This window comes from Pelodiscus sinensis, chromosome 5 (assembly GCF_049634645.1).
Source record: "Pelodiscus sinensis isolate JC-2024 chromosome 5, ASM4963464v1, whole genome shotgun sequence".
NCBI classification, from domain to species: Eukaryota; Metazoa; Chordata; order Testudines; family Trionychidae; genus Pelodiscus; species Pelodiscus sinensis.
The window spans coordinates 84,491,104-84,517,766 of record NC_134715.1 but is presented as its reverse complement, the minus strand read 5'-3'; the positions used below and the strand labels follow the sequence as shown (position 1 = coordinate 84,517,766).

General features: G+C 41.4%; 1 protein-coding gene across 8 annotated transcripts in view; it reads left to right on the top strand.

Moving 5' to 3' along the window:
- CEP135 (centrosomal protein 135) overlaps positions 1 to 26,663 on the top strand; it is an 85,359-nt gene that overhangs the window by 5,234 nt on the left and 53,462 nt on the right. For 7 of the 8 annotated variants that reach the window (XR_012904293.1, XM_075930389.1, XM_075930384.1 and 4 more), the window contains exons 2-8: positions 1,257 to 1,421; positions 5,495 to 5,685; positions 7,069 to 7,236; positions 11,385 to 11,526; positions 12,653 to 12,737; positions 22,900 to 23,028; positions 24,803 to 25,018. Coding sequence is in view for 7 of the 8 variants with exons in the window: in XM_075930389.1 (XP_075786504.1) it covers positions 1,309 to 1,421; positions 5,495 to 5,685; positions 7,069 to 7,236; positions 11,385 to 11,526; positions 12,653 to 12,737; positions 22,900 to 23,028; positions 24,803 to 25,018 (1,044 nt within the window). In the remaining variant the exon portion in view is untranslated. The remainder of the gene's footprint in view (positions 1 to 1,256; positions 1,422 to 5,494; positions 5,686 to 7,068; positions 7,237 to 11,384; positions 11,527 to 12,652; positions 12,738 to 22,899; positions 23,029 to 24,802; positions 25,019 to 26,663) is intronic. The other variant, XM_075930390.1, reaches the window with a different exon arrangement.

The following is a 26,663-nucleotide window of genomic DNA, read 5'->3' as shown; positions in this document are numbered from 1 at the left end:
AGCTGTGCAGGCAGGACTGCATGGAAGAGAGGTCAGGACAGTGGACCCCTGCGCTACTGCTTTCCCCACCTCAGCAGGCTGCAGTGCCTTGGAGCACCGCATGTACATGGCACTACCTGCACCCTGCTGTGCCTTACACAGGGTGGGCAGACATCCCTGCACCTCCCCAGCCACCTGGGTTAGAGCTGGGCCTAGTGTGCGCTGTAGCTGTCAGAGGGAAGGGTTAGGGTTTGGGGGTGGGGAGAGAAAGGGTCTGGGCTGAGGATGGGGAGAAGGGACCCAGATTCCTGGGGAAAGGAGAGGGAGATGGGACTCTGGCTGGTGCGGCAGGAGAAGAGGGAGAATGGAGACCTAGGCTGGCAGGGAGGGGGGAAGGAGAAGGGACCCGGGTTGGCTCAGCTGCAGTCCTGCTCTCCCCAGTGGCTGAAGGGAGAGCCAGGGTTGCCTACCTCCCATGAGAGGGTAGTTTGGTGAGCGCAGAAAGCAGGGGGCACAGCCCACTAGTGTATCTTAATTAAAACTGACTTTAGGTAAGTTTTTTCCTCAAGCATTTTATTTTAAAAAATCTGATTTTTAAATATATTTTTTAAAATTATTGATTTTTATCCACTCTGTGTGATTTTTGGAGATTTTGTTTTTGCAGTACAGGCTGTCCTTGCTGTAAGTCCAAGATACGTTCCAAAAAACTTGGACTTATAGCAAAACAACTTAAAGCAGGAAATTTTTTCCCCACACACAGCTGACTTCTATTTGTGCAAGTTGGAGGTATTGCGCAACTTAGGAGCGCGGAGTGGGGGGGACTGACAATGCATCAGTTCCTACAAGCGTCAACGACTTTAGTGTGGAATGGATATATACCGGGGCAACTTATAGCGCGGACACCCTGTATCTGTAGAGTCAGCCATGGTGGTCTCTTGAATGCCATGCCCATACATTGCCCTGAGCTGACTACCCTCTCCCCCACCCCTGATACAGAGGCCAGGGGTGAGGAGAATGGGAGCTGGTGCTTGCGGGGAGCTGGTTTAAAAGCCAGCTCCCTGCAAGCACTGGCTCCCACGTCACCCCCACCCACCTCGCATGTAAACATGCATCCACTGAAAATTTCAGTGGATTCTCATTTACACAAATGCATTTTAACATCCCTATTTCATATACAAATGCCAGGTTGTTGTTGTTGTTGTTTTACCAGAAAGGGTTGCTTTTACTTATTCATATAATGGCAAGAAACTCTGTACATATTCTGTAATCTTTTTCAGGTCGCAGTGTTTTTTCTGAGAGTGGTTGAACCATTTTTGAAGCATATTCACAATGAGCACAGCTGCAGAGCGGAAGTTTATTAATCTCAGGAAGCGGCTGGATCAGCTGGGCTATCGGCAACCCTTGGGAGTGGAGAGCTTGCCTCTGGTGGAAAAACTTTTTAGGTATCCAAACAAAAGGGAAATCTTAAAAAAATAATATTAGTCATATCAGTGCTACTTGACTATAAAACTAGTGGAAAATGTGGACAAATAAGAAATTGTTTAACATGAATATTCAAAAATGGTATGGTTTATTGGGATAGGTTTTAAGTATTGGCAAGTTAAAAAATTCTAGTATCCAGCTCCTGGGACAAACTGATATCTATAAAAGATGATGATCTGCACTGAAAAAAATCAAAATGCCTAAACAAAGTCTGAAAATGGAAATTTTGTGACTTTTTATAATCTTATGTGTGTATAGTATTTATAATTAGGTATGTCCACAGTTACTAACATGTTATTGGATGCAACTGATTGCACGCAGCAGAAAATGAATTAAGGTATGTGGTGAATCTGGAGGACAACTTATCCATTCCAGACATTTGATGGCATTGATGCTCTTAGGCACACAGGAATTGCAATACTGGATCAAAACAGAGGTTAATCTAATTCAGTATCTTGTCTCAGATAGTGGCCAGCACCAGATGTTTTAAAGATGATGTAAGAGCACCACAATCAGCAGATGTAGTGTCCCCATACTTAGGTCTCATCCTAAATATTAGTAGATTAATTTAGCTTCTCTGAGGCATGAGATTTAATATTCCTTTCAAAAAAATTGTAATAATTAATTATGGTCACTTTATAGTCTTGATACACATATCAATGCCAGTCTGTTTTTTGAATCCTTATTCGAATCCTATTTAAATTCTTGGCCTCAATGACTTCCTGTGGCAATGACAATCACAGTTGAATTGCACGTTTATCAGTTTTGAACTTCCTGTCCTTTTAATTTAATTAATATTCATCTGCTCTTGAGAGTCAGGGAGAATCAAAGATTTGATCTACATTGTATATTATTTTCTATAGTTTTGTCATGTCTCTTCTTTTTCATATTCTTTCTAATGTAAATAATACCAATCTTTTTTATTTTGATATGACTTGTTTTTCCACTCCTTCAAATAGTCTTGTTGTCCCTCCTTTTTGAGAAGGGATACACATAGTATTCCAGATGAGGTTGCATCAGTGATTTACATAAAAAGCTCTATGGTATTTGGTGTCTTTTTTACCATTGTGTTCTTTATGCATTTTATGCCATTCATGTAACAACCCCAATTCTAATTTTTTAGCTTTGATGGACAAACCAGTTTGTCCATCCAGTATTTTAAGCTCATGTTGTGTTGCAATTTATCCTTGAAGAGCAACATCAAAAATTGTTAGAAAAAACAAAACTCAAGGCAACTAATTTTGTCTACAAAGAGAACAGATCAGCCTAGTTTCTGGTTGAATAACCAGATCCAGTGTGTCCGTAGATAAGATACTTTACATGAAAAAATGTATAACCTAATTGAGTGCTAAAAATTAATAGGATTAGGGATGTTAAATTGTGTTCAATCAGCTAATCGAGTAGTTGATGGAATTTCTATTGACTATTCGATTAGTCAATAAGGGGGGAAACTGCTGAGCCACAGTGGGATTAGCTCCCAGCCCAGGGAGCTAACCCTGCTGAGGCTCTGCCTTTTAAATGCAGAGCTGCAGTGTGGGGGAGCGTGTGAGAGCCGGGAATCAGCTCTCCCAGTTTGTTCCTGCTTCCCCCCCCCCCCACATACACACAGAGCCGGTGCTGGGGGAAGCCAGCTTTTAAACACCAGCTTCTGCCCCCCCTCCCCCCCCCACTGACTCTCTGATAGAGACAGCAAGGTGGGGGAAGTGACTAGTCGAATCAATTGGGTAGTTGACTAGGCACTTACTTTCCTAGATAGGATACACTTTTCCATATGAATATTTTAACTAGTAAAACTACTTGTGCTGCTGTGAATTTTTGTTCTCAAAGGATTTCACTTTATGGAGACTTAGTTAGACCTAATTTTAGGAATACATTTGTCAATTTCACTATTTTGGTTAAACTAATTACTGGTTGCGTTGGTGGTTCTGCCAGCATTAATATGTAACAACAGAATCCTTTCTAAATATCAACAAGTTGTAACTAATAATTTAAGACTAATGCAGGAAAGAAAAGATCCTCCACATTTATGTCTATTGAATTATGCTGCATTCATATTCCTATTAAAAATAAATAAAAATAACAATATTGAGAGTTTACTGGGTTATTATACATTTTATTTCCTATATATTTTAAGGAAAATGTATGGGTATTAAGGATGTTAGCATATAGTCAAATAAACATTTAACCGATAAGCCTAGACTTATCAGTTAATCTTATTGACTACATGCATCCCCGCCTTCCCTCCCCCCCCTTTCAATATCAGAGGCAGCAAGGCGAGGGAGGATGGGAGCTAGTGCCCGTGAGGAGCTGGTTTTAAGTAGGCTCCCCACAATCACTGCATCTGCCTGCACCCGGCCCTGCGCTGCTGCCTCTGATAGGGAGGCAGCAGCACAGAGGGTGAGGGGGACAGGCAGGAACCAATATGCACTTTCAAGCCAGCTCCCTGTACATATTGGTTCTCGTAGACCCTCCTGCCCCCACCCTCTGCTGCCTCCTACAGAGGCAGCGACAGGGAGGGAGGGCAGGAGTCCGTGCTGGGGAACCAGTTTAAAAGCCGGTTTACCACAGCACCACCTCCCCAGTGCTGCCCGCCCACTCCCTGCATAGCTGCCTCCATCAGAGGCAGCAGCATAGGAAGGGCGAGGGCAGGGGAGCGTGCTTTGGGGCAGCAGCCCCTGTTCACAGCGGGTCTGAGTTCCCTGCAGACAGCGGCTGCTTCATGGCAGCAGCCCCAGCCAGTCCTTGAGGGGAGCTGGTTTTCAGACTGGCTTCTTCATAGACTAGCTTCTGCCTGCTACCCTGTGCTGCCCAGGAGTGGGAATGGAGTGCACTGGCTGCCGCTGCCGTCCCCACCCCAGAGGACTACCGAATAGTCATGGAACTGATAATATTTTATGTGGTTACACAACTATTCAGTTACATGATATCTTTCATACTTAATAGGTATTTAGCAGTCTCCTTTTTACTTAATTAGCATGCAGGTTTTCAGGGGATGGGACTAAGGAAGAATACAGTTTTTGCCAGCTCTTTATGGGACAATGGCATGGTCAAAAAAATACAGTTTAACTACGTATTTTGAAGTTTGCAAATGCACAGATAGATTTAGTCATGGAACTGTTTTTACCTGTAGAAGCTGTGTTTACATTAGGTATGTTTGTCAGTATAGCTATATTGGCAAACCTTTTCTGTTGTAGACTAGACATCTGTCTTTCACACATACTTTTTGATTCTGATCTGGTCATAAAAATATATTAACATAAAACAAATTTTGTTTGCTAAGTGAGGTGACCTGAGGGCTGAATTCTGCTTGCCTTGCATATTGTTTCAGTGAGGTTATTGGTGGGAGAAACGTAGTCCGAATTTGGCTCTGGAATACTAAGGATCTGAGTTCTCATAACTGAATGCGTCTTTCTGGTTCCTTCTTGAATGCTCATTAGACAGCCACAGGTCCCAGAGCAGAGTGTGTGTGTGTGGGGGGGGGGGGGGAGGCTCTGTGCATCCAGAAGGGGCAATGCCTGCGGTGGAAGGGGTGGGATCCTGGAGATCAGTCCTTAGCACTGTCCAGAATGCACTTGCCCTCACACCCTGCAGCTCAGAGGTGCATGGACAGTCGCTTTGGCAGCATTTCAAAGTGCCCAGGGCTACAATTGTTGCAGTATTTTTGAATCACTGGGCTCCAGGTCACCTGCCCCCTTTTGCCTTCCCAATGACAGGCCTGGACAGAGCTAACCACCAATTATTCATACATTTTTGCAAGTCCGTTCGTGGCAGGCTCCATTGGACTGGAGCAGCCTCTTGCCCAAGGCAGGTGGGAGGCTGCTCCAGCCCCCGTCAGTTAACTATAATCAATAAGCATCACTCACCAAGGTTGATGCTTATCGGTTAGCCATTCACATCCCTAGTTTCAAACAACAGGGCTGCCTTTTTTAAAAACAAAATAACCATTTGGGATCATAACTGAATTTGATATTCTGACTTAAGGTAAGGATTCTTACCCGAAGTCAGGATTCTATCTACTGTCTTTTGATTTCAGTGATCTTGTCCATACAACTGAGAGCTTGCGCAGTACAAAGTTATCTGCTGGAAAAATTGAAAAAGAATGCAGCAATTTTGATGCTATTCTGGAACCTTACAAAGCAGAGAATGCTAAACTTACCAGAGAAAATAATGAACTACATTTAGAGATATTGAAACTGAAAGAAGAATCTGAACATCATGTTAAAGGTAACATTAAAAATTACAATAATTTTCAATCTTTCTGAATATACAATAACTGGATTTTGTTTGATTACACATATGGCTCTGATTCTGCAAATTCTTCTGTATATTCTTAACTTTAAACTCAAGTGTATCCTATTGACATCAGTGTGTTTATTGGACTGGGGCCTAAATGTACAGATATTTATTCTGTAGTTCAAAGATTGCTAATTTCAGTACATTAAATACTGATCATATCAAGTTACATGTTTCTTTTTCTGAGATACTTCTAATGCAGTGATACACAGACCACGTCTCGGGAGCTGCAAGTGTTTCTTTACTGTGTCACCTGTGGCTCTTTGCAGCCCATGATATTACAACACTATGTGATGTTAATTATTAACCTGTCTAAGAAATTAACCAATCAGAATGCTTTTGCTACGTTACTAATTAATTGTATAATACTTGCTCACTCAGTCATTTTGATGTGAAACTTTTAATATACATTTAAATAGAAATAGATAGTAAATGAAACAATGAATTCACACTCCTGTGGCTCTTGTCATTAATGTTGATTATTAATTTGACTCCTGAACCACTGAGGTCTGAATATCACTGTACATCTAAAACATGGAAAATTGTTTAAAAATTAAAATTCAGGAATATTGCTGTTCAACATGTGGCTTAACTCTAAAAGGGGTCTGTGTGCATATAAGTATTAATGAAAAATCTTTATATGGTTCCACCTTTATGATTTTTTTTCAGTGATTTCTAAAATCAAATTTGTTCACTTTTCAAATTTTGTGGTTTTTTTTGCCTCATCAGGTGAACTGCAAACTCCCCCTGAAATCTAACATTGGAAGCCAGTGTTCTTCCTGTAGTATCACTGATACTTATCTATTATAAAAATGCTTTTCATTCATGGACTCATATAACTTAAAATTTTGTAATTGAAATTTAGTTAACAATCCTGAAGAGAACATAGTTCTGTCTTGCAGAGTTGTATTGGTTATATACTTCTGAAAGGGAAAACATATTTTTGTAAAGGGCGGGAGGGGGTAGAGGTGTCTGGCAAGCCTGGTCAAGGCTAGCTGCACGAGGCAGGGTGCCAGCAAGGGTCAGAAATGGAGCTGGTGACAGGGAGGGGCAGCAGATTGGGAGGGGGGTGGCAGTGGCAGGGGATCGTTCCATGTCTGGCAAATTCCCATGTTTGGGATCAGTCACGTATCAAGGGCGCCAGAGTATTAAGGTCCAATCTGTAGTAATAATGAGGAAGTTTGCATGAACGTTGCAAGTATCTAAAGGACTACATACAATTATTGTGTTTTTGAAAATGAGGACATCTGACTCCTTTATGCATATGTTTATGCTATTAGAATATTGTTAACTTTTGTTGTTGTTTTTCTAAAGACTTGAAGGCCACATTAAGAAAGGTTGAACATGACACAGCTGACTTGAAATTTTTGAATAACCAATATATGCATAAAATTCGATCATTAGAGCGAGATAACAAAGCCAAGACTGAAAAAATTCAGCAACTTCAGGAGAAGAATCTACAAGCAGTAGTACAAACTCCAGGTATGACCACTGAATATAAAGCTATCCTAGGCAGTCTTGCTTTTCCCAGACTGCGGTGATGTTCTGCTTTCTAGGTAATAATATCAAGCTGTGAAGAAACTTAGCATTTCTGCACACTATAATTATTATCTAAAGTATCTCTGCTCTGCAAGTCTGCTTTTTCATACGCTTAAAATATTTGTGTTACGTTATTATCAAAGCATATTGCTTCTGGAAAATTACATAATTTGAACTCGACCTTAAGGTATCATCAGGGCTTGACAAATTATAGAAAACCCTACTCACCAGACAAAAACGGGACTCGCCACCCCCACCGCGTGACCTCCACTGCGCAGGTGCATGCCACCCGGAGAACGGGACAACTAGGACGGCATGTTTGCTTCCGTGATGGGGCAGGGCTGCTCCGCAGCAGCGAGGGTGACCCACCCCGCACTTCCACGGTGCTGACCCCCGGGCTGCATGGGAAGCGCGGCATTCTGACAGCGGTCTGCGCCGCTTGCTCCTGTGCGGCCGCCCAGCTGAGCTGCATGCAGGGGGGCTGAGTCCTGGGAAGGGAGCTGGAAGCGAGGGCAGGGCCACACATGGGCGTAGGCCAGGGCCAGAGTGTGTGTGCGTCCCTGATGTCGGGGGAGAGGCGCCGGCACAAGAGAGTGCAGCATTCAAAAGGGGAGCAGAGGAGAGCGGAAGAGAGGAGGGAGGAGATGGAGGAGAGTAACGGAGGGAGAGGGGAGAACAGAGGAGTGAGCTAGAAGACGGCGGTGGGCAGAGGAGTGAAGGGTGAGAGCGGAAGGGGACGGGAGTCGGAGGAGGTCAGAGAAGGCAGGAGGGAGACGGGGAGTGGAGCAGAGAGCAGAGCATGGGGGCAAAGGACGTGAAAGGAGAAGTGGAGGTAGTAAGCAGCCCAGAGCGAAGATGCTAAGGAGCCCCGTCCTGGGCTGCTTCCTACCTCTGCTTCTCCTTTCACGTCCTCTGCCCCCACGCTCTGCTCTCGGCTCCACTCCCCGTCTCCCTCCTGCCTTCTCTGACCTCCTCTGTCTCCCATCCCCCTCTGCTCTAACCCTTCACTCCTCCGCCCACTGCCATCTTCTAGCTCACTCCTCTGTTCTCCCCTTTCCCTCCGTTACTCTCCTCCGTCTCCTCTCCCCTCTGCCTTCCTCCGCTGCTCTCCTTTTGAATGCGGCACTCTCTTGCACCGGCACCTCTTCCCCTGATGTCAGGGACGCACGCGCACACTGGCTCCGTCCCCTCTTCCGGCTCCCGTCCCAGGACTCGGCCCCCCTGCATGACGTTCAGCTGGACGGCCGCACGAAAACAAGCTGTGCAGACAGCTGTCAGAACACCGCGCTGCCGTGCAGCACGGGGGTCGGCGGGCGGCATTGAAGTGCGGGGCAGGTCGCCCTCGCCGCCCCGTCACAGCTTGCCAGCTGCCAAAATCTACTCGCCACAGGCGAGTGGGAGAGCAGATTTGTCGAGCCCTGGGTATCGTGTTATCCAACATAATTTTGACTGATTTTTACTACCAATGACAAATCATATTTAACACTGTCATAGGTAAATCCATGTCTCAGAAGTTTTTCTTTGCATTGTGTCACTTGGTCATGGTTACTATGTAGTTTCCTTGCCTATATTGACTGCACAGTAATTAGCAGCATGCTAGTTAATCTGTCAGAGCAGTCTCAGATCTGCATTAAGCTGTACTGTCCTGTAACAGCCACAGTGGGCATCCCTAGTGAGAGTTGGCTACTTTCTTGTACCTAAGAGCTGGAATTGCTGCTGTCCTCTTCCAGGGCACTGTGTGGTCTTCAGTACCAGGACAGACAGGAAGCTGGCTTCAGTAACCCTGCTGGTCACCCTACAGTCAGGCAACCCGGTGCCTGACTTTCCATGACCCATTATTGGGTGGCAACCTGTATTTGGAAAATCACTGGTGTGTAGTACAAGCCCTGTTGTCTGCACTTTTTCTCTTTGAAGCATAATAGCCCACATTTATAAGTTACCACATGGTTATTTATAGGCAACCATGCTTATTGTTAAGGTGAAAGCATTACAGAGAAAACATTTAAAAACAATACAAGCCTAAATGTCTGCTAAAAAGTTTACCAGAGGACACCTCAGCTCCTCCCTCAGTCTCTCTGATAAATGTCCATCCTTCAAAAGCAATGATTGGCGCGTCTCATGCATTTTAACCCTAGTTTAAGGATTTTCTGATCCATGCTTAAATGTAGTTCTCTGGCATCCATACTACAGTGCACAGACCCAAGTCAAAGTAATTTTATCCCAGAGCGCCTAGCACCTTCTGCCCCCGGGTCAACATTCTAACACTATGAATGTGTTGCATATTGGGAAAACTGTACTTCTTCCCTATTTCCTAATTGTGACAGTGCTACTGGTAAGCTTTAGGTGTGTATAAGGAGGAACTCTAGGATATATCTGGAGAACTTCCAAAATCTGAGTTAAGCTCAGGAAAGCATTAGAACTCGGACTCTGTCTCATCTTAACACAGGCTGAGACCCTCCAACCCTGCAGGGATCTGTGATCTTAGGTTTGAGCCCTCAGCACAACTGGTGTGTGGAAACAAGGGGGTTGTGGGATAGGCTTGAGCTAGTACTTTCATTGCTGTTTAGTAGAGCCCCACAGTGGAACCTAGATCCTGCAGGACTGCTGCCATAAGAGTGGGATCAGATAAAATGTACTTTCTTACAGGAAGGTAATTTGTGGGAAAACATTGAATCTTTCATTAACCATAAATTCAATTTCAGTAGCATAAAACAAGTTTTTCTGGTTTTTTTTTGTTTTTGTTTTTTTTTAAATAAATGATTTAATATTTAAATTTAAGAGAGGATAAAAAGAGTTGATGATTATTATAAAAGTAAAAGTATTTTAATGTGGCTTAAGCAAGATTTGTTTTGTTCTTTTAGTGGTAAAAAGTGTATAAATTCCAACGTGTATTCTGCTTTTTGTTTTTAGCACAATGGAGGAGTCTGTCTCTTTTGTGGGATCTAAGTTTTTTGTGGGTGGGAGTTGGATAAATATGCCAGAAACAATTCTGGAGTGAGTGGGAGTGGGTATTGCAGAGTCGGATTAAAAAAAATAGTTTCTTGCAGATTCTACTTTGTAACCTCTCTAAGGGTATGATTACCTACAATTCCAGCCTGAAATAATAATTATTAAAAATTTGGTATGCTAGACGTCACGATACTTGCAATTAATTCAGTAAAATGTTGTCTAAGATATTGCAGGAAATTGCCATATTTTTTACACTAAATTCTACAGCAAAGGTGGAAAGTGAGGGGAGGAGGGGAGAACAAAATGTGGGCTAGAATGTTGCATGTTGTGCAGTTTCTATTCATTCTTGTGTTAATGAAAATTTCTTATCATTTGTAGATCTCACTATTGATATACAGGCTAATTTGTCTTAACATTTCACTGTAAGGCAAAACTAGCATTTTTAAACCTAATCACTGGATTCTCTGCTAAATCCACTAACTTTAGAATTGCATACAAGTGAACTTTGTTTACCATTATTATATCATGAGGTAATATCTTTTCTGGATAAATTTCTGTCTTGAAGAGGAGCTCTGTGTAGCTAAAAAGCTCATCTCCCTTACCAACAGAAGTTGATCTAGTAAAAAATATTTCATCACCCACCTGGTCTAATATCCTGGGACATTCATGGTTACAACAACACATTGTATACATGACTGTTGAGATATATTTGTTTGAAAATATTACAAATAGAAATAACAGAATCTAAAACTTGTTTTAAGTGTTCTTAAACATTTTCTCAGCAGTGTTCTTACTTGCAGTTCTTGTTCTTTTAGCCACTTAATTGAGAGAGTGAGGAGTGGTGAAATAGTTGCAAGTTTTATAGCTTGTGTTGTATAGGCATCAGAACATATTGAGGGAAATTTCTTTTATTGGGCTTAATTTGGGTCAGAGTGCATATTTGGTTATTTAAAATTGGAATCACGAAAAATTAATATTTATTTAAGGATGTTATCAAGAATGTATGACATGGGTATATCTCTGTGATGAAAAGGAGAAAACAGGCCAATTCAGAGTGAATTCTTCACTTCAGCTGAAAATATAATGTCCTCTTTTACTTCAGGTTTTTAAGTAATAAACATTGTGTGTGTGTTTTCTTTAAGGTGGCAGGAAAAGAAACATTCCATTCAGGCGTCAACTAATGCAAATTGACCAACCTGTGCCTCCTTCAGGAGTCAGTGCCTATCCAATACCTCAGCCAGATGACCCCTATGTTGCAGATCTTCTTCAAGTGGCTGATAACAGGTGTCTTAAATACTTGTTTTCAAAATTTTGTAATGTTGGTGATTGTATGTTTGTTTTCGTTTATGGTCGGAGCAATGTTTTTCTCATCACTTTAATCTTCAACATCAGATAGCATTTAATGTCTCCTTGTATGAAGCACTAGTCACACAGTTACTTGAATTTCTAGACTTCTTTGCCAAGAAGAACCTATTGCACAAGCAGACCTTGTAATGCATGTATGTCTGTGGCAATGACACCAGAGAAATCAAGTGAGCCTCGAAAATGAAATATACATTCTCTAAGCATAGTCTAGTTATACTGAATATCATTTTTATTGACTGACAATGCTCTCAGTGTGGAATAAAGATTACATTTTTTCTTTCTTAAATTCTACATATGACATAAGAATGGCCATACTGGGTCAATTCAGTGGTCTATCTAGGCTAGTATCCGTCTTCCGACAGTGGCCAATACCAGGTGGTTCAGAGGGAATGATGATCCATTCACTGTCACCCATTCCCAGCTTCTAGAGGGTAGGGACACTATGCTGGTCCATCCTGGTTAATAGCCATTGATGAACCTATCTTCCGTTAATTTTTCTAGTTCTTTTTTGAACCCTGTTATTATCTTACAATACAGTACATTTATAACACTATAACAATGGACATTTAATAAACAACTTATTGTTTTAAAGCATTTCTCTTGAGATTCTAATATTGTATCTTTAAATGAACTTTAGTTCAAATACTGTCAATTGAAGCTAAAAGGGCAATGTTTTGTGGTAAGAGTGTCTCATTTTTGTATTTGTCTATGTGTGTATGTTTTTTTCCTTTTTCTGATTATATATTAAGAATGTGTTTTCTAGAAACTTGACCTTGTTTGAGGCTGTAGTAATTTAAAAAAAATCTTTACTCTATCTTCATAGCTTTCTTCTATTTAAACTTGTCTATTTTTCATACTGAAACCTTTGTACCTATAGTATTCATGACCATAACACTTCTATTTAGTCCAATGTATTTCTTGCAGGGGGAAAGGAGCAAATATTAATAGAAAACTGTTGATATGCTATCTCACTATAATATGCTTGTGTTGACTTTATCAATAAAACCAAATTAGAGATATGCATTCTCTTGTAAATATATTTCAGAATTCATGAACTTCAGTTGGAAGTAGCCGAATTGCAGGAAAAGCTGGAGCTATCTGAACGTGGGGTGAAAAATTATAGCAAACAGGTAGAATTAACACTTTAGGTATTTTTTTTTCCCCACAGTAACACTGGAATAGTCTGTATATCATTTATATTTTTTTACATCACTAGAAAAGCATTACATTCAAATTTGTTCAGAATGAGTTCCATAAATTGCTAATGTTCTGCTTCTGCTTTTACACTTCTGAATGAAATTGCTAGTGAAAAGATTTTTAATAGATGTTTTCCTATTGCTTATATTCTGTTTGTATCCATGAGTCCATTAAATAACATATATTTGATGTAGGGCAGTTAACTCATGATTAATTCAAAAAAGTTAATCATGATTTAAAAAATTAATCACAAATAATTGCAGTTTTAATCATTCTGTTAATACATTTCAGTTGGTATTCTGTTTAACTTTTGGATAGTTTTATGCCTTTTCAAATGTATTGATTTTAAATTACAATACAATACACTTGTGCTCACTTTGTGCTATATTTTTAATTAAAAAATTTGCACTGTTTATAATCTTTACAAAATATAGTATTTTTCAGTTCACTTCATACAAGTACTGTAGTGAGATCTTTTTTATTGTGAAAGCGCAATTTACAAATACAGATAATATAAAACTTTGCTGCCTACAAGCCCACACAGGCCTATTTCTTATTCAGCCAATTGCTAAAATGAACAAGTTTGTTTACATTTACATGCTTATTTAAATGTCACCTAAAAATGAGAACAGGTGTGTTCACATGGCACTTTTATGTCTGGCATTGCAAGGTATTTACATGCCAGATATGCTAGACATTCATATGCCCCTTCATGTTTCAGCCACCATTCCAGAGGACATGCTCCCATGCTGATGATACGCATTACAAAAATAATGCGTTCCGGGAAGGACACAGAAGGGACATTGGCCACATGAACCCCTCCACCATGTGTTTCCTCCCAGTGCTACTCAGAGGAGGACTGGGAAAATGCCCCCTCCACTCCAGGTCCTGCCCCTGCCCTACATCTTCCCGCCTAACCTCTTCCCCTAAACCCTCTCCCCCAAGTGAAGTGGCCCAGGAGGGCTAATGGGGAGGGGAGAGGGGCCTGGTGCCGGCAGGAGGGGTTGGGGCCTCCTGAACTCACCGGCCATATCGCTAGGGCAGTGGTTCCCAACTTTTTTGAGCATACGGACGCTTTCTCAATCTATTAAAATTGTTGGACCCCCCCCCAACAATGTAGCTGTTTTCAAACATTCCATTACTTGATAATCATTTGAAATGTATAATAGTTCATGTTATCTAAACATAGTATTGTTTAATATTTATATAATATTTATTTAACTTTGAAGTGCCATATTTTTATTTAATAAAATTTTATTGGATCCATCAATCATTTTTGCTAGTGGCCCAACTAAGCCCTTCCCGCCATGATAATAGCTTTTGAACGGTTAGAGCGGGGTGACGTATTCATGTAACACGATCGCTTCAGAAAAGAGAAAAAAAAATGGTAAAAAGTGACTGACCCATTTATAAGCTGAGTCCAGAGAACAATCACAGCTTGTCAGCTTCAGTGCAGGTTGAGGAACATGCAGATGGCAGGGCACAGAGTTCTCCGCTCCCCCTGGCTGCTTTTCGCCATTCATAGCCAATGGGAGCTGAGAGGCTCTGTGCCTGCAAGCAAACAAATGTCTGAGCAGATAACAGCATTGTCTGCAACACTTTCCGGGGTCACTTCCCAGCTGAGCAGGGCAAACCGCTGGCATGCTAGGACTTTTTATCCATGTGGAAATCTGCAGGCTTGGAGTCTGTCAGCTCCCAGTCCCTGCCTTTCGCCATTCTGTGTCGAGGGGAGCAGCAGGAAGTGTTGGTTGGACACCACGTCATTTGGCCTGCGCTGCTTCATCAGCTCCCGCCTCCTCCATCCCCTGCCCATCCATGGACGATACGGGGAGGGCGCTCTCATGGCCAAATGCAGCTCCTACCCTGGCATTCTGCCCTTGGCCAAGTGCGGAGCCCTGGATGCGGGGAGGGGGGGAGAAAAAGAAAAGTAAAGATTGGGCCTACTACGGGACTGGGAGGAGGGAGAGGGCTGGAGCATAAACAGCAGTGTAGCTGGTGGTGAGAGGATGGATGGTCACGAACCGCAAGCCCCGGGTGAGTCTTACATGACAGAAAGTCTCAGTCCCGTGGAGGGCCCAATCTTTACTTTCAATCTTTCTATGGACCACCAGGTGGGAAGTGCAGCAACATAGCCAGGAGCCAGGGGAGTTGAGACATGTTGCTGCACACACAGCCCCCCACATCTGCCAGAGAGTACAGGGGGATCCAACCCCTATTACCAACGCTAGATCCCCTGCTAATCTCCTGGGCTGCCCAGCCTCTTGCCCCTCCTACCCATGGCATTTAGGGAGTCATGTGGCTTCCCCTCTTCCCCCCCCCCCCCACACACATTGCCAGTGAATATTTTAATTTAAATTTGTGACTAAAGTCCTCCAGGGGGAGGGGGGGAGAATTGTATGTCTCCTGCTCTGGTTTACCTGCATTTGGCCATATATTTCAGTCTCAGGTGATAACGTATCACATGTTCATGTAAAAAATGCCTTCATTGCAAATTTGACAATGCAAAGCAGGTGCCAATATGAGATTTATAAAAATAGCTGCAACTTCCTGCCCAAGGTTTAAGAATCTGAAATATCTTCCAAAATTTGAGCAGGACGAGGTGCAGACCGTGCTTTAAGAAATCTTAAAAGAGCAACATTCCAATGTGGAAACTACAGAACCTGAACCATCAAAAAAGAAAACCAGCCTTTTGTTGGTGGGATCTCACACTGATAATTAAAATGAACATCTGCATTGCTTTGGATTATTATTGATTAAAACTCATCATTTAGGGAGTCATGTGGCTTCTCCCTCTTCCCCCCTCTCCCACCCTCCCCACACACATGTCTTTTGGAATGGTGGTTGAAGTCTGAAGGGACATATGGTTCTTTAGCGCATCTGGCTCGTAAATATCTCGTGACACCAGCTATAACAATGACTTACATGTGCATGTTCTCACTTTCAGGTGACATTGTAAAGAAGCAGGCAACTTTACCTTCTGCTAATGTAAATAAACTTGTTTTTCTGAGTGATATGACTGAACAAGAAGTAGGACTAAGCGGACTCATAGGACCTAAAGTTTTCCATTGTTTTATTTTTGTATGCATTTTTTATACACAATTCAATATTCAGAATAAAGAGATTGTACTACAATATTTGTATTGGGTATATTGAAAAATACTATATTTTTATAGGGCAAATATTTGTAATAAAAAATAAAAATAGTAAGTACTATTACACTTTGTATTTTGTGTTGTAATTGAAATTAACATTTCAAAATATAGAAAAAATAAAAAAATGTAAATAAAATATATAGTATTATTGTTTAACAGTGCAATTTAAAAAATTGCTTGACAGCCCTAGTTTAATAGGGTTTTAATTGAGGCTTTCATGGTATGTAAATAAGCATAAATAATTGCAGGATTACTTGGATGTACAAATATACACTCTAAGAATAATCTTTTTGTTAAGTTTAGACGTGCATCTACTTGACCATATTATTTTTTTTAAATGTATCTGGTTGGGATAGGCTGCAGTTTCATAGTCCATGTGTGGTTTATTACATTCCTTTTTGGGTTAAAGTACTAACTTTGAGATTTGCACTCTGCATATGTGGAGAGAGAGATAGGATATATTTTTATATAAATAATACTGTGTTTTTAAACATTTTCAAATAAAAAAGGAAAGGCAGTTATAGTACATGATCCAATATTGGCTTAGTTGAAATTAATGATAAACTTGAGATTTTTTTTTTTAAACATTCAGAACGGGGTATATGTTTAGATCTAAAATTACAAATATTTTGAAACCAAATACAGGTTGAATCTCTCTTGTCTGGGACTCTGGTCTGGCAACAGCTGTGTTCTATCAGGACCACTGATTTTGCTGGACCAGAGAGAGCTCCAGCTGCAGAGGTTGGCAGTGCCTGGGAGCAGAGCTGGTTTGGTGGGCTGGCAGAGCCAGGGGGCAGGGAGCCTTGCTGGCAAATGGCTGGGAGCAGAGCCAGACTGGCGTCCTGAGCAGGGTCCTCGGCAGTAGAGGCTGGTTGGCAGGCCAACTTCCCGAGGGGCTAGGGACAGTGGAGCCTGACTAGTAGGCCAGGGGCAGTAAGGTGCGGGCCTGGAGACAGTAGAGCGAGGTACCAGAGCAGAGCCTGGCTAGCGGGCCAGTGGCCCAGGAAATATAGTGGAGCCTGGCTGCTGGGGGCAGTGGAGCACTGAGAGGAGTCCCGGGAGAGCCTGGAGCCTAACCTCTCCTAATCTTGCAAACTCCCTTGTTTGGTACCGCTTAGGTCCTGAAGGTACTGGACCAGGGAGGTCCAACTTGTAGTTTAATAACATCTACTACTCTAATGGAATTGGATGTTGATTATTAAAGTTTTTGTTTTCTCATCCAAGAGCGGATTTCTTTTAAAACTGATGAATTCTTACTAATTTTTAAAGTTAGCTCTAAAATTTTTTTGTTTTAATTTTACCTCTGACATTGAGAAAACGTGGCCTTTCCTCCCCCCCCCCCCCTCAGGTCCCGTTCCTTCTCTCTATTCCCCCACCCTACCGTCTTTAAAAAAAGCCTCTTTTCAGAGAAAGCCTTGGAAATGTAAATGAGTTAAAATAACTTACTAGGGCTATAGTTTGTCACTGGTCCCTCCCTCCTCCTCCCAAAATGCTTAGGCTCTTCATAGTTCACTAAACAACTACCCACAGCTTACCTTTGTGAGTCATTAAACCCATAACTATACCTGTTTTAATTTTAGTCGGGGGAGATTCACAGGTAATTTTGTAGCTCTGAAGGGAATGTCAAGGTCTACTGTTGATTGTTCTAGGGCTGCTGAAAGTTGCCTTCCAGCTGTCTGCAGCTAAGCCACCCTTCTGCTGAGAAGTCAGTATGACCTCAGGCCACAAGAAGTAGGTCAGTAGTGTTAGACACTTGGATCTAGTAGTTTTTTACTTGGGTCTGGGAGCAGGGGAAGTTTGTATTCCACACTGACCTCCTCTTAGCCTCAGTTGCTCAGTTTGTAAAATGGAGGTAATAATCCTAACTTTCCCCATAATAGTAGTCATGTGATGATCACTTTTTTGAAAAACGCCACTGAAGTGCCATGTATAATATTAGAAATGGAAATGAGGGAACACCTTGAAGAGATAGTGGATAGCAATGTGGAATACTTAGGACAGAGATGAAAATATCTGGGGTGTAGAAATGGTGTAACCAAGGAAGAAATAAGACCGTGGTCAGCAATATGGGAGTAAATGTGGAAAAGAGGAAGATAGATGTTGCCTTCCAAAGAGAGAATGATCCAAGACAGAAATGAGAACAAAATGGTGTGGAGATGGAAGTAAAGAACTAATAAGAAAATGGTAGAAGGGAAGAAGCAAGAAAAGCAGATATTTTTTTTAGGTAAATGAATGTTATGTAATTCAGACTTTTATCTTATTGTGCTTCCCTAGAGATTGAAAATTTTTAGGGAAACTATGGGATTTTTAGTGATTAAGTTACATTAACATTGTTGACTAGTTGGGATTTGCTAATGCAATTGGACAAAAAGCAGAAAATCACCTAGAATGTATGTATCAATTTTTTGTGAATGGGAGTCCTAACTACCCTCAGTTCCTACACTATATTGAGAGATGTTCCATGATATGTTTTTGAATATTCACTATGCACTTTATCCATCATAATCATCTGGTCTTCACTTCTACTACAATGGAAAAGTTTGGTGGTGTTACCTGAAAATTTGGAGAGAGGGATACAAAAATCATTCTAATGGTCCTTCCCAAAATTTTAATGCCAGTCATGGGCAGTCATGTGATCTGATTACTGGTGTGGAAGAGTAATAGCAATTTTTTCCTCAGGCCCACCCCAAAATTCAAAGGCTGTCCATTGCAATCATAAATGATAACAACATCACTCTTGAGCCTGGTACTTTTTCTGATAACCAATTTAACTTCCCTAATAACCCTGAATAATTCATAAAGGAGTTTATCATCAGCTGAAACCAAAGTATTTTCCGTCTGTGATGAATAGATATTTATCCAGCTTCTTCAGAGACTTACTTTGTCAGTTATTTAAATATAGTGATAGAAGAATAGACATTTCAATCTACAGTTGGTGGTTGCTTGTTCTCAGGAGATTCTTGTAGGCTTTTAATTTGAATTTTTTTGTGGGTCACAAACAAATCCACCTCTGTCAGCTCTTAATACTAAAGAGATGATGGCAAGCATCTTTCTCCTGTGTAATGAGAACAGTAGCCTTAGGCCATACACAAACTAAGGATGTGAATGGGTAATCAGTTATCCGGTAACCATCATCCTTACCGCATGGTGCTTCCCAGGTACCAGTTAACCAATTCCTGGGAGCTGCGCTGGCCCCAGCCCATGGCCCACCACTCCAGTCCTGCATGAGTCAGGAGTCACCCCCTTGCCCGGGAAGGAGGACAGGTCAGGAGTGGAAGCCATCCCCTTTGCATGCTTGGCTTCCATCTCCTGCTGCTGGCAGCCCCTGCTTGCGGGGAGAGGGGGGACAGTCAGGAGCAGGATCCCACTCAATTGGTTAACTAGGATTTTACATTCCTAATACAAACAAGGCAGGCAAAATAAGGCTTTTTGCCTTCCTCTGTAGCATGGGGAATAGATCACAGCTGGAGGATTCTCTGCATCTTAGGGTCTTCAAAGTATTTGAAGGCTTCGATATCTGAGATACAGGTGAGAGGGGGTGGGTGAGATTCTGTGGCCTGCACTGTGCAGGGGTTCAGACTAGATGATCATAATGGTCCCTTCTGACCTTAAAGTCTATGAGTCTATAAGGCATCTCCCAGAAATCAGTCTTTTTTTCCTGTTGAGTATATGCTTGGATTTCTTGCCTCTCCTTAAAACCAAGTTGACCCTTAAGCCCTGAGCCTCTGACTGGGTAAGGCTGTTTAATCACCTGTGAAGCTGTGCTGCCAGCAGCATAGAGGGAACACTGGTCAGGTGTCTGGGTTCACCTCCTGGCTGCTGCCCTGGAAGAATTGGAGGCCTGACCTTCTCTGGCCCATTTGCCTGGCTCTGCTACACCCAGCCTGCTCGCTGGGCTCTGCTCCTGGCACCGTGCGGGGCGGGGTGGAAGCCACTCCCAGGAGCTGCCTGACAGCCGCTCTCGGGGCTCTCTTATCCTCAGATTACTGGCCTTTAGGCTGCTGCAGACCAGACTGGTCCTGCTCCCAGCCATTCTCAACTTCTGCAGCCAAAGCTGTCTGATCTAGGAATATCTGTGATCCTGCCAGCCCACGGATGTTGCCAGGTCAGTGGGTCCCAGATGAGAGAGGTTCAACTTGTACTTCCAAATACTTTTGGTTAGTTTTGTATGAGTCGCAGCAGCTGATTTTTTTTTTTTTTTACTTACTTACAAAAATCAGACCTAAAAATACAGAAGAGTCATAGCATACTATAACTTCCAAAGTAGTCATCTGGAGAGTTAGAGACATAGCTTTCTTTGTTCTGGATTTCCTATACACTGCCTTCGTGCATAGGGACTGACCAGGAATTCTGGTCTTTTTCCAATCTTTAGATGAGTATTGAATCCAGACACATCAGCTAGGGATGTAAGCAACTAGTGACTCAACTAGTCATTTCCCCCTCCCCCTTGCTGCCTCTTATCAGAGAGGGGCAGCAAAGGATGGGGGAGCAGGAGCTGGTGTTGGGGGGAGCCAGCTTAAAAGCTGGTTACCCCCAGCACCATCTCTGCGGGGGGACGGTGGGGCAGAGGCATAGTAGGGGATCAGGCAGTTTTTAATACATTTAAAAGGCAGGGCCAGGTCCAGGAACTAACCCCACTTCGCCTCTGCAGTTCCCCCCCCTTATCAAGTAATCACCATTAAACACCATTTAACACCATTTAACATCCCTAACACCAGCTGTGGCCTTCTCATACTAGTGAACCAAAGATGAGTGTTCCAAATCAGTGTCACATCTTCTCTTTGCCACAGCATTATTTTTTTACTTCCCAGTTTACTTTTCAAAATATTCAAGTTAACTAATTCAGATCATTTTACCCCTTTACTTTTGGTCAAGTAAGATTGTATAGCATCTGTAGGAATTTGGATGCATATTGCTATTTAGTTTATAACAAAAAACTGGACATTATGATATCTTTTCTTATTGAAATTCTGTTCTTTTGTTACTCCCAGCTGAAATACCAGATATTCTTCCCAAATAGTCTTGTGAACTTCAGTTTCTAATACCAAATTGGGTAAAAGGAAGGAAGGAAACTAAGTCTCACCTCTACAAAGTCACATTCTTTAATCTTTTCTGGGTTTAAAATAGTTTCTAAATGCTGATCTTAATGCATTTTCATCTAAAACAAGCACATCTAAAGATTATAAAACAAAATGGACACTACCTACAGAAGCAAATGGATCAGTGACCCTAGCAAGCTTTCTGCCATTGCCTGAATCATTGACTTGATCCCTTAATCTGATCACTTAATCAGATTATAACCTCTTTTCTTTTCCGAAGGAATGCACAGGCTATTAGAGGTGACAAAATACTTCCTTACAGTAATATTATCCTTACATTTGGATTATCTGTTTGTGTAGTGGCAATTTTGATTCCTTGAACTAATGCATAAAAATATACATCATGTGGTTTAAGCCAGTGACTCTTAACATTTCCAGACTACTATACCCCATGCCTTTCAGGAGTGTGATTTTTGTCTTGTGTACTCTAAGTTTCACCTCACTTAAAATCTACTTGCTTACTAAATCAGACATAAAAATACAACCTTGTCACAGGACAGTGTTCCTGAACAAATTTGCTTACTTTCTCATTTTTTACCATATAATTACCTCTTATTTACATTTCCGTATATAATATTTAAGTATTATGTATTAAGTATAAGTCGTAAGAAATTTTAGTTTGCATTGATTTTGCTAGGGGTTTTTTTATGTAGTCTGTTGTAAAAGTATATGAGTATCTAGATGCATTGATCTGGAAGACCTCTGCATACACCCAGGAGTATATGTCCCCGTGGTTGGGTACTACTGGTTTAAGCAATGCTGCTTAGAATTAATTGACTGATGCAGCACGTTTTGATGTATTCGTTAAGGGTACCCTTAGTATCTGTCAGCTGGTAGTATGGTAATGTGCTTGAAAGCATTTTGGTACAAGAATAAAGAACATTATGTAAAGCCAATACAGGTTTGATTTCTCTGGTCTGGCACCCTTTGGCCCTGACCAGTCCCGAGAAGATAGTTTGGCAGACCAGAGGAGCTCAATTCCTGCCTCTCTGCTGACAGTCTCTGGGCTCTTCCAGGATCTGTTAGTAGACCCAGCCATGCTCCCATTCTGTCCTCCAAACAACCCGTGAGGCCATTGCCACCAAGCTCCAGTGTTGTCACTAGTAGCCTCCCGAAGCTCTTTGGTCTAGCAACCTCTATGGTCCTGCCAACCACGGATGTTGCTGAACCAGAGAGTCCCAGACCAGAAAGATTCAACCTGTACTTGGATGTTTTTCTTCTTTGAATTTGTTTAATGAGGTTTTTTTACTTTTTAATGATAATGTGTTCTCAACAATTGCTAGTGCTTGTGGAAAGCATCTGACACTAGGAGTACACTTGGAAAATACTTTTTTGCCAATTTTATACATGCCAGTCATAATCATTAGTAATAAAGATATGATTGAACTCATACTTTGGATTTTGAAAACATTTCTATATTTTGAGTTTTGAGTTCTTGTATTTCTGCAATCTCTGTCTTTGTTGTACTTTGTATATTGAAAGTATATACCTTTTTTGTTCCTATTTACTTTTTTAAAGATGTACATTTGGAAAGGATATTTTTTCAAGCAACTTCTCAAATTTAATTTTTACCACAGATTCGTTTCTTCTCATTTTAAGTGAATACAAACCCTATAGTTTTTCTTGTGTTGTTACAAAAAATAAGTGGAATAGGATTGGGATTATTCGTGTGGGCTTCGGAGGAGGAAAATGATCGAGGAGTAGAATATTCTTAATATTTTCAACTGTAAAGTGATGAATATAATCAGTGATAGATCTATTTAATGTATGCAAAAATAGGTTTTTCTAAGACTGGCTGAGAGATAAATAAGCACTTAAAGGGAATAAATGTTTTCTCCCTAAAGGTTGAACTGAGAGATAGAGAGATAGAACGTCTAGTACTAGCACTGGATGGTGGTCGCTCTTATGATGTTATATCTTTGGAATCCAGAAGTAAAAGTAATGAGAAGCTTATTGCCCATTTAAATTTGCAGGTAATATATTTATGCATATTAGTTTGTCCAATCTAGAAATACTAATAATCTATAAGTGACTTGTAGCTCTTCTTTTTATAAAGTACCGGTATGTTTTATGTTCGAAACAAAATCAGCTTAAAATGCTTAATTTAAAATTGTATTATGTCTTGTTTGCCAGTATATTTTTAAATGGCTTAATATTTACGTTTAGAATCGTTTAAGTTCATAACCCAAAGGTTTCAGTATATCTAAAACTTTCTGGTCTGTGTTGAGTAACTTTCATTTTGTTAAGTTGAAACTGTAAAATCTTTCTCTGATATTTGGATTCACTTGAAAATGTGTGTTTCCCAGACTGAGACATACTTATGCTAGCCCACGCTGAACTAGCACACTAAATATGCTGTGGCAGCACGATGGGCTAGCTATCCTGAATACACGCCCATCAGAGACCCTGCATGCATAATTGGGGTAGTTGTCCCATAGCTCATGTTGCCATGGCCACGCTTTATTTTTTAGTATGCTAGCTTGATGAAGGCAAGCCCAGATATGTCTCGTTGAGCTAGGAATCACACTCCTATCTTCAAGAATAGACATACCCTAAATGGAAGTTATGCACACAGAAAGTTAAGGACAGAGCAGCAAATTAATCGTGGATCTCAAGCAGTTTTCCATCCATGTGCAGAATAAATGTCTATGTGCACCAAGATATGTACAATGTGTACCACTTGTAGAAACAAAAAACCTAGATGTGGATACTCTGGGTGGGATTTGAATCTCTCCTGAGTGACTACACAAGCGCACAGCTTACAGAGTACTCTGGTGTCATCAGTCTCAGGCTAATGCTTTGACCACTGGCCCATCCTTCCTCCTTTAAGTAAGCAGACTGCTTCCCTGGGCTACAGTTGACATGAGTGCAAATTCAAGGATGGTCAGGAATGTGGGGATAATGATATCCCCTCAGTACTTTTTGTGGGGAAAGAGAGGTATTTCGATTGCCAAGGCACAAATTAGGAATGGGGAAGAGGGGAGCAAGTGGGGACTTAAGAGGGACATAGATTCTCCATCCACTAATGGCCCCCAGGATGTGGTAGAGGGGAATATGTTGAGACATGGATGCCAGTCTACCCATTAATATCTTTCAAGAATGGTGCAGGCTTGCAACTAGGAATGCGATTGGAAGGCTGAGCTGAAAGAATCTCAATATTCCAACTCCCTTAGTTTGGCTATTCACTTCCCAATTTTCTGAAGTTTGTATTTTTATGGCAATACTAAGGCTAGGTCTACACTACTTTTTCAGTATAACTGAAGGAGTGTAAGTGACATAAGTTATAGCAATTTAAGCACCAGTGTGAACAGTGCTGTGTCGGCAGGAGAGCTTCTTCCATCAACATAGCTACCATCTCACAGGAGTGGGTTTGTTATACCAATGGGATAGCACTCTTCTTGACTAGCCATAAGCTTATTTTAAAGATGACAGTGGGCCTTATCTCCACACTTCTTAGTTTCTCAGCATTTGGGTTTTGGGAACTGAATTTGTGTTCTAGTAGGATACAAAGATCTTAAGGCTCAGAGAGCCTACAACTTTAACTCCATGTTAATCAATATTTTTTGTATGTAAACTTTTATTATATTCTAAGAATAGGAAAAATTAGTTTCATATAATGAGAGAGATTATTTGTTTTGAATGTGTTAAGCAGGTACAGTGATTCAGAAGCATTAGCAGAGGTATTCTATCTTCTTTAGTGGCCTTTTTGTATATAATATTAATGTTTTAATTATAAATATATCTTAGGTTGAATATCTTCAGCAAACAAATAAAGAGCTTGAGAATCGCATACAAGACCTTTTGGACACAAAACAAAATGTCACTAGTGAAGTAGTTCATTTAAGCAATAAAAATGAAGAATTATGCCAAGAATTGAGTGAGATAGACCATTTGGCACAGCAGTTAGAAAGACACAAAGAAATTGTGCTTGAGACTGCAGATAAGGAAATTGGTGAAGCTAAGGTAAGCAAATATTGTGTTTTGCTAAGGTGTTATGGATCTGATCCAGCTCCCATTGAAGTCATTTGTATTATTTACATTGGCTTCTAGAGGAGTTGGAGGTGCATTTAAAGGATACAAGAATTATTTACCAACCACAGGTCAGAACTTATCAAATGTACTTAGAATGTTGCATGGAATTTCTCATTGAAAGATAACTATACTTACACCATGATTAAATGTATGCTTTTGTTACTATGGCATCACAAAGCTTCGTCTAGCATCATAAAACTTTGTTTGGATTCACCTTTTGATGCTTTGTGGCTAAGGTTTAAGATTTTGTTCTCTATTTTATTAAGAATGAGCATGAAAATGCTCAAAATGGAAGTGGATTTATTTCTCTTATTTTGTCATTTTACTATTTTAGGCAAGATGGTTAGTTATTTTTAAAGTATTTAGCTTCTAAAAGGAAGAACACTGTTTGTTTTTTAAAAATCCTGAAACCAAGAACTTTTGGGACAATATAGATCAAACATTAATGATTGGGTTTGGAGGTTTCTGCTCTGAGAAGCAATGGCTCATTTAATCACTATGTTCCAAGAGGAATATAAGTCTGTATGCTGCAAATTCTAGGTACTTTCAGTACTTCTGTGTAGCGATGTAATAGTGTGGCTGATTAATCGATTAACCAATAAGTAAAAGCTTATAGATTAATGCTATAAACTACATGCATTTCTTCCTCCCACCCCCCAACAGTACATTTTTTAGCAAGTTGACCAGCAGCCTGGCTCAGTCCTGGCTTATGCTGAGTCCAGGATATACCCCCCACTGCCCCTCTGCATTTAAAGTGTACTAGGAGCCGGGCGGGCAGGCAGTACGGCTCAATTCCATCTGGGATCACTCTGCCCTGGACAGAGGCTGCTGCCACCCCACACTGCTACCTCTTTATCAGAGGCAGTAGCATAGGGCGACCAGTCCATGAGGGAAGCTGGTTTTTAAACCAGCTCCTACCTGGCACCTGCTCCTGTCTGGCACCCCACGCGTCAGCCTCTGATATAGAGGCAGTAGTGGAATGGCAGGGGGCTCCCTGGGAGTGAGCCTGGAGTTCACTGGCTGCCTGCACCACCCCTGGCGATTATAGAATAGTTGAGTAACCAATAGAATTCATGAGGCTAATTGACTATTCAATTAACCAATATTTAACATCCCTGCTTCTGTGCTTGGTTCAATAAATAACATGGCAATTAAGCTCTTAACCAAGTAAGTAATGACTGATAAATTCTTAGCTACTAAGTTCAGCATTTTATTGGCTCCTAAGGATGTAAAATCCCATTTAATTGGCTAACCAACTAAACATTGTTTAACTGATTAACCAATTAGAGGGACAAGTGTGGGGATGTGTGCTCCAGCCCAGCTGAAGCGGCCCCCCTACCCGCCTGCTGCCGAGCTGGAATACCCTCCCAATCCCACAGGCAGGGGCTACTCCAGCAGGGCCAGAGCAGCCCCTGCCTGTGATCCCTCCCCCTTCCCCCACCCCAGGACACTAGAGCAGTCCCTGTCTGTGGTGGGCCAGGATGCCCCTGCAGGCAGTGGCTGCTTGGGTGTCCCAGTCAGAGCAGCCCCTGTTTGCAGGGTTCCCTGCCTCGCCACAGACAGTCTGCTCTGGCAT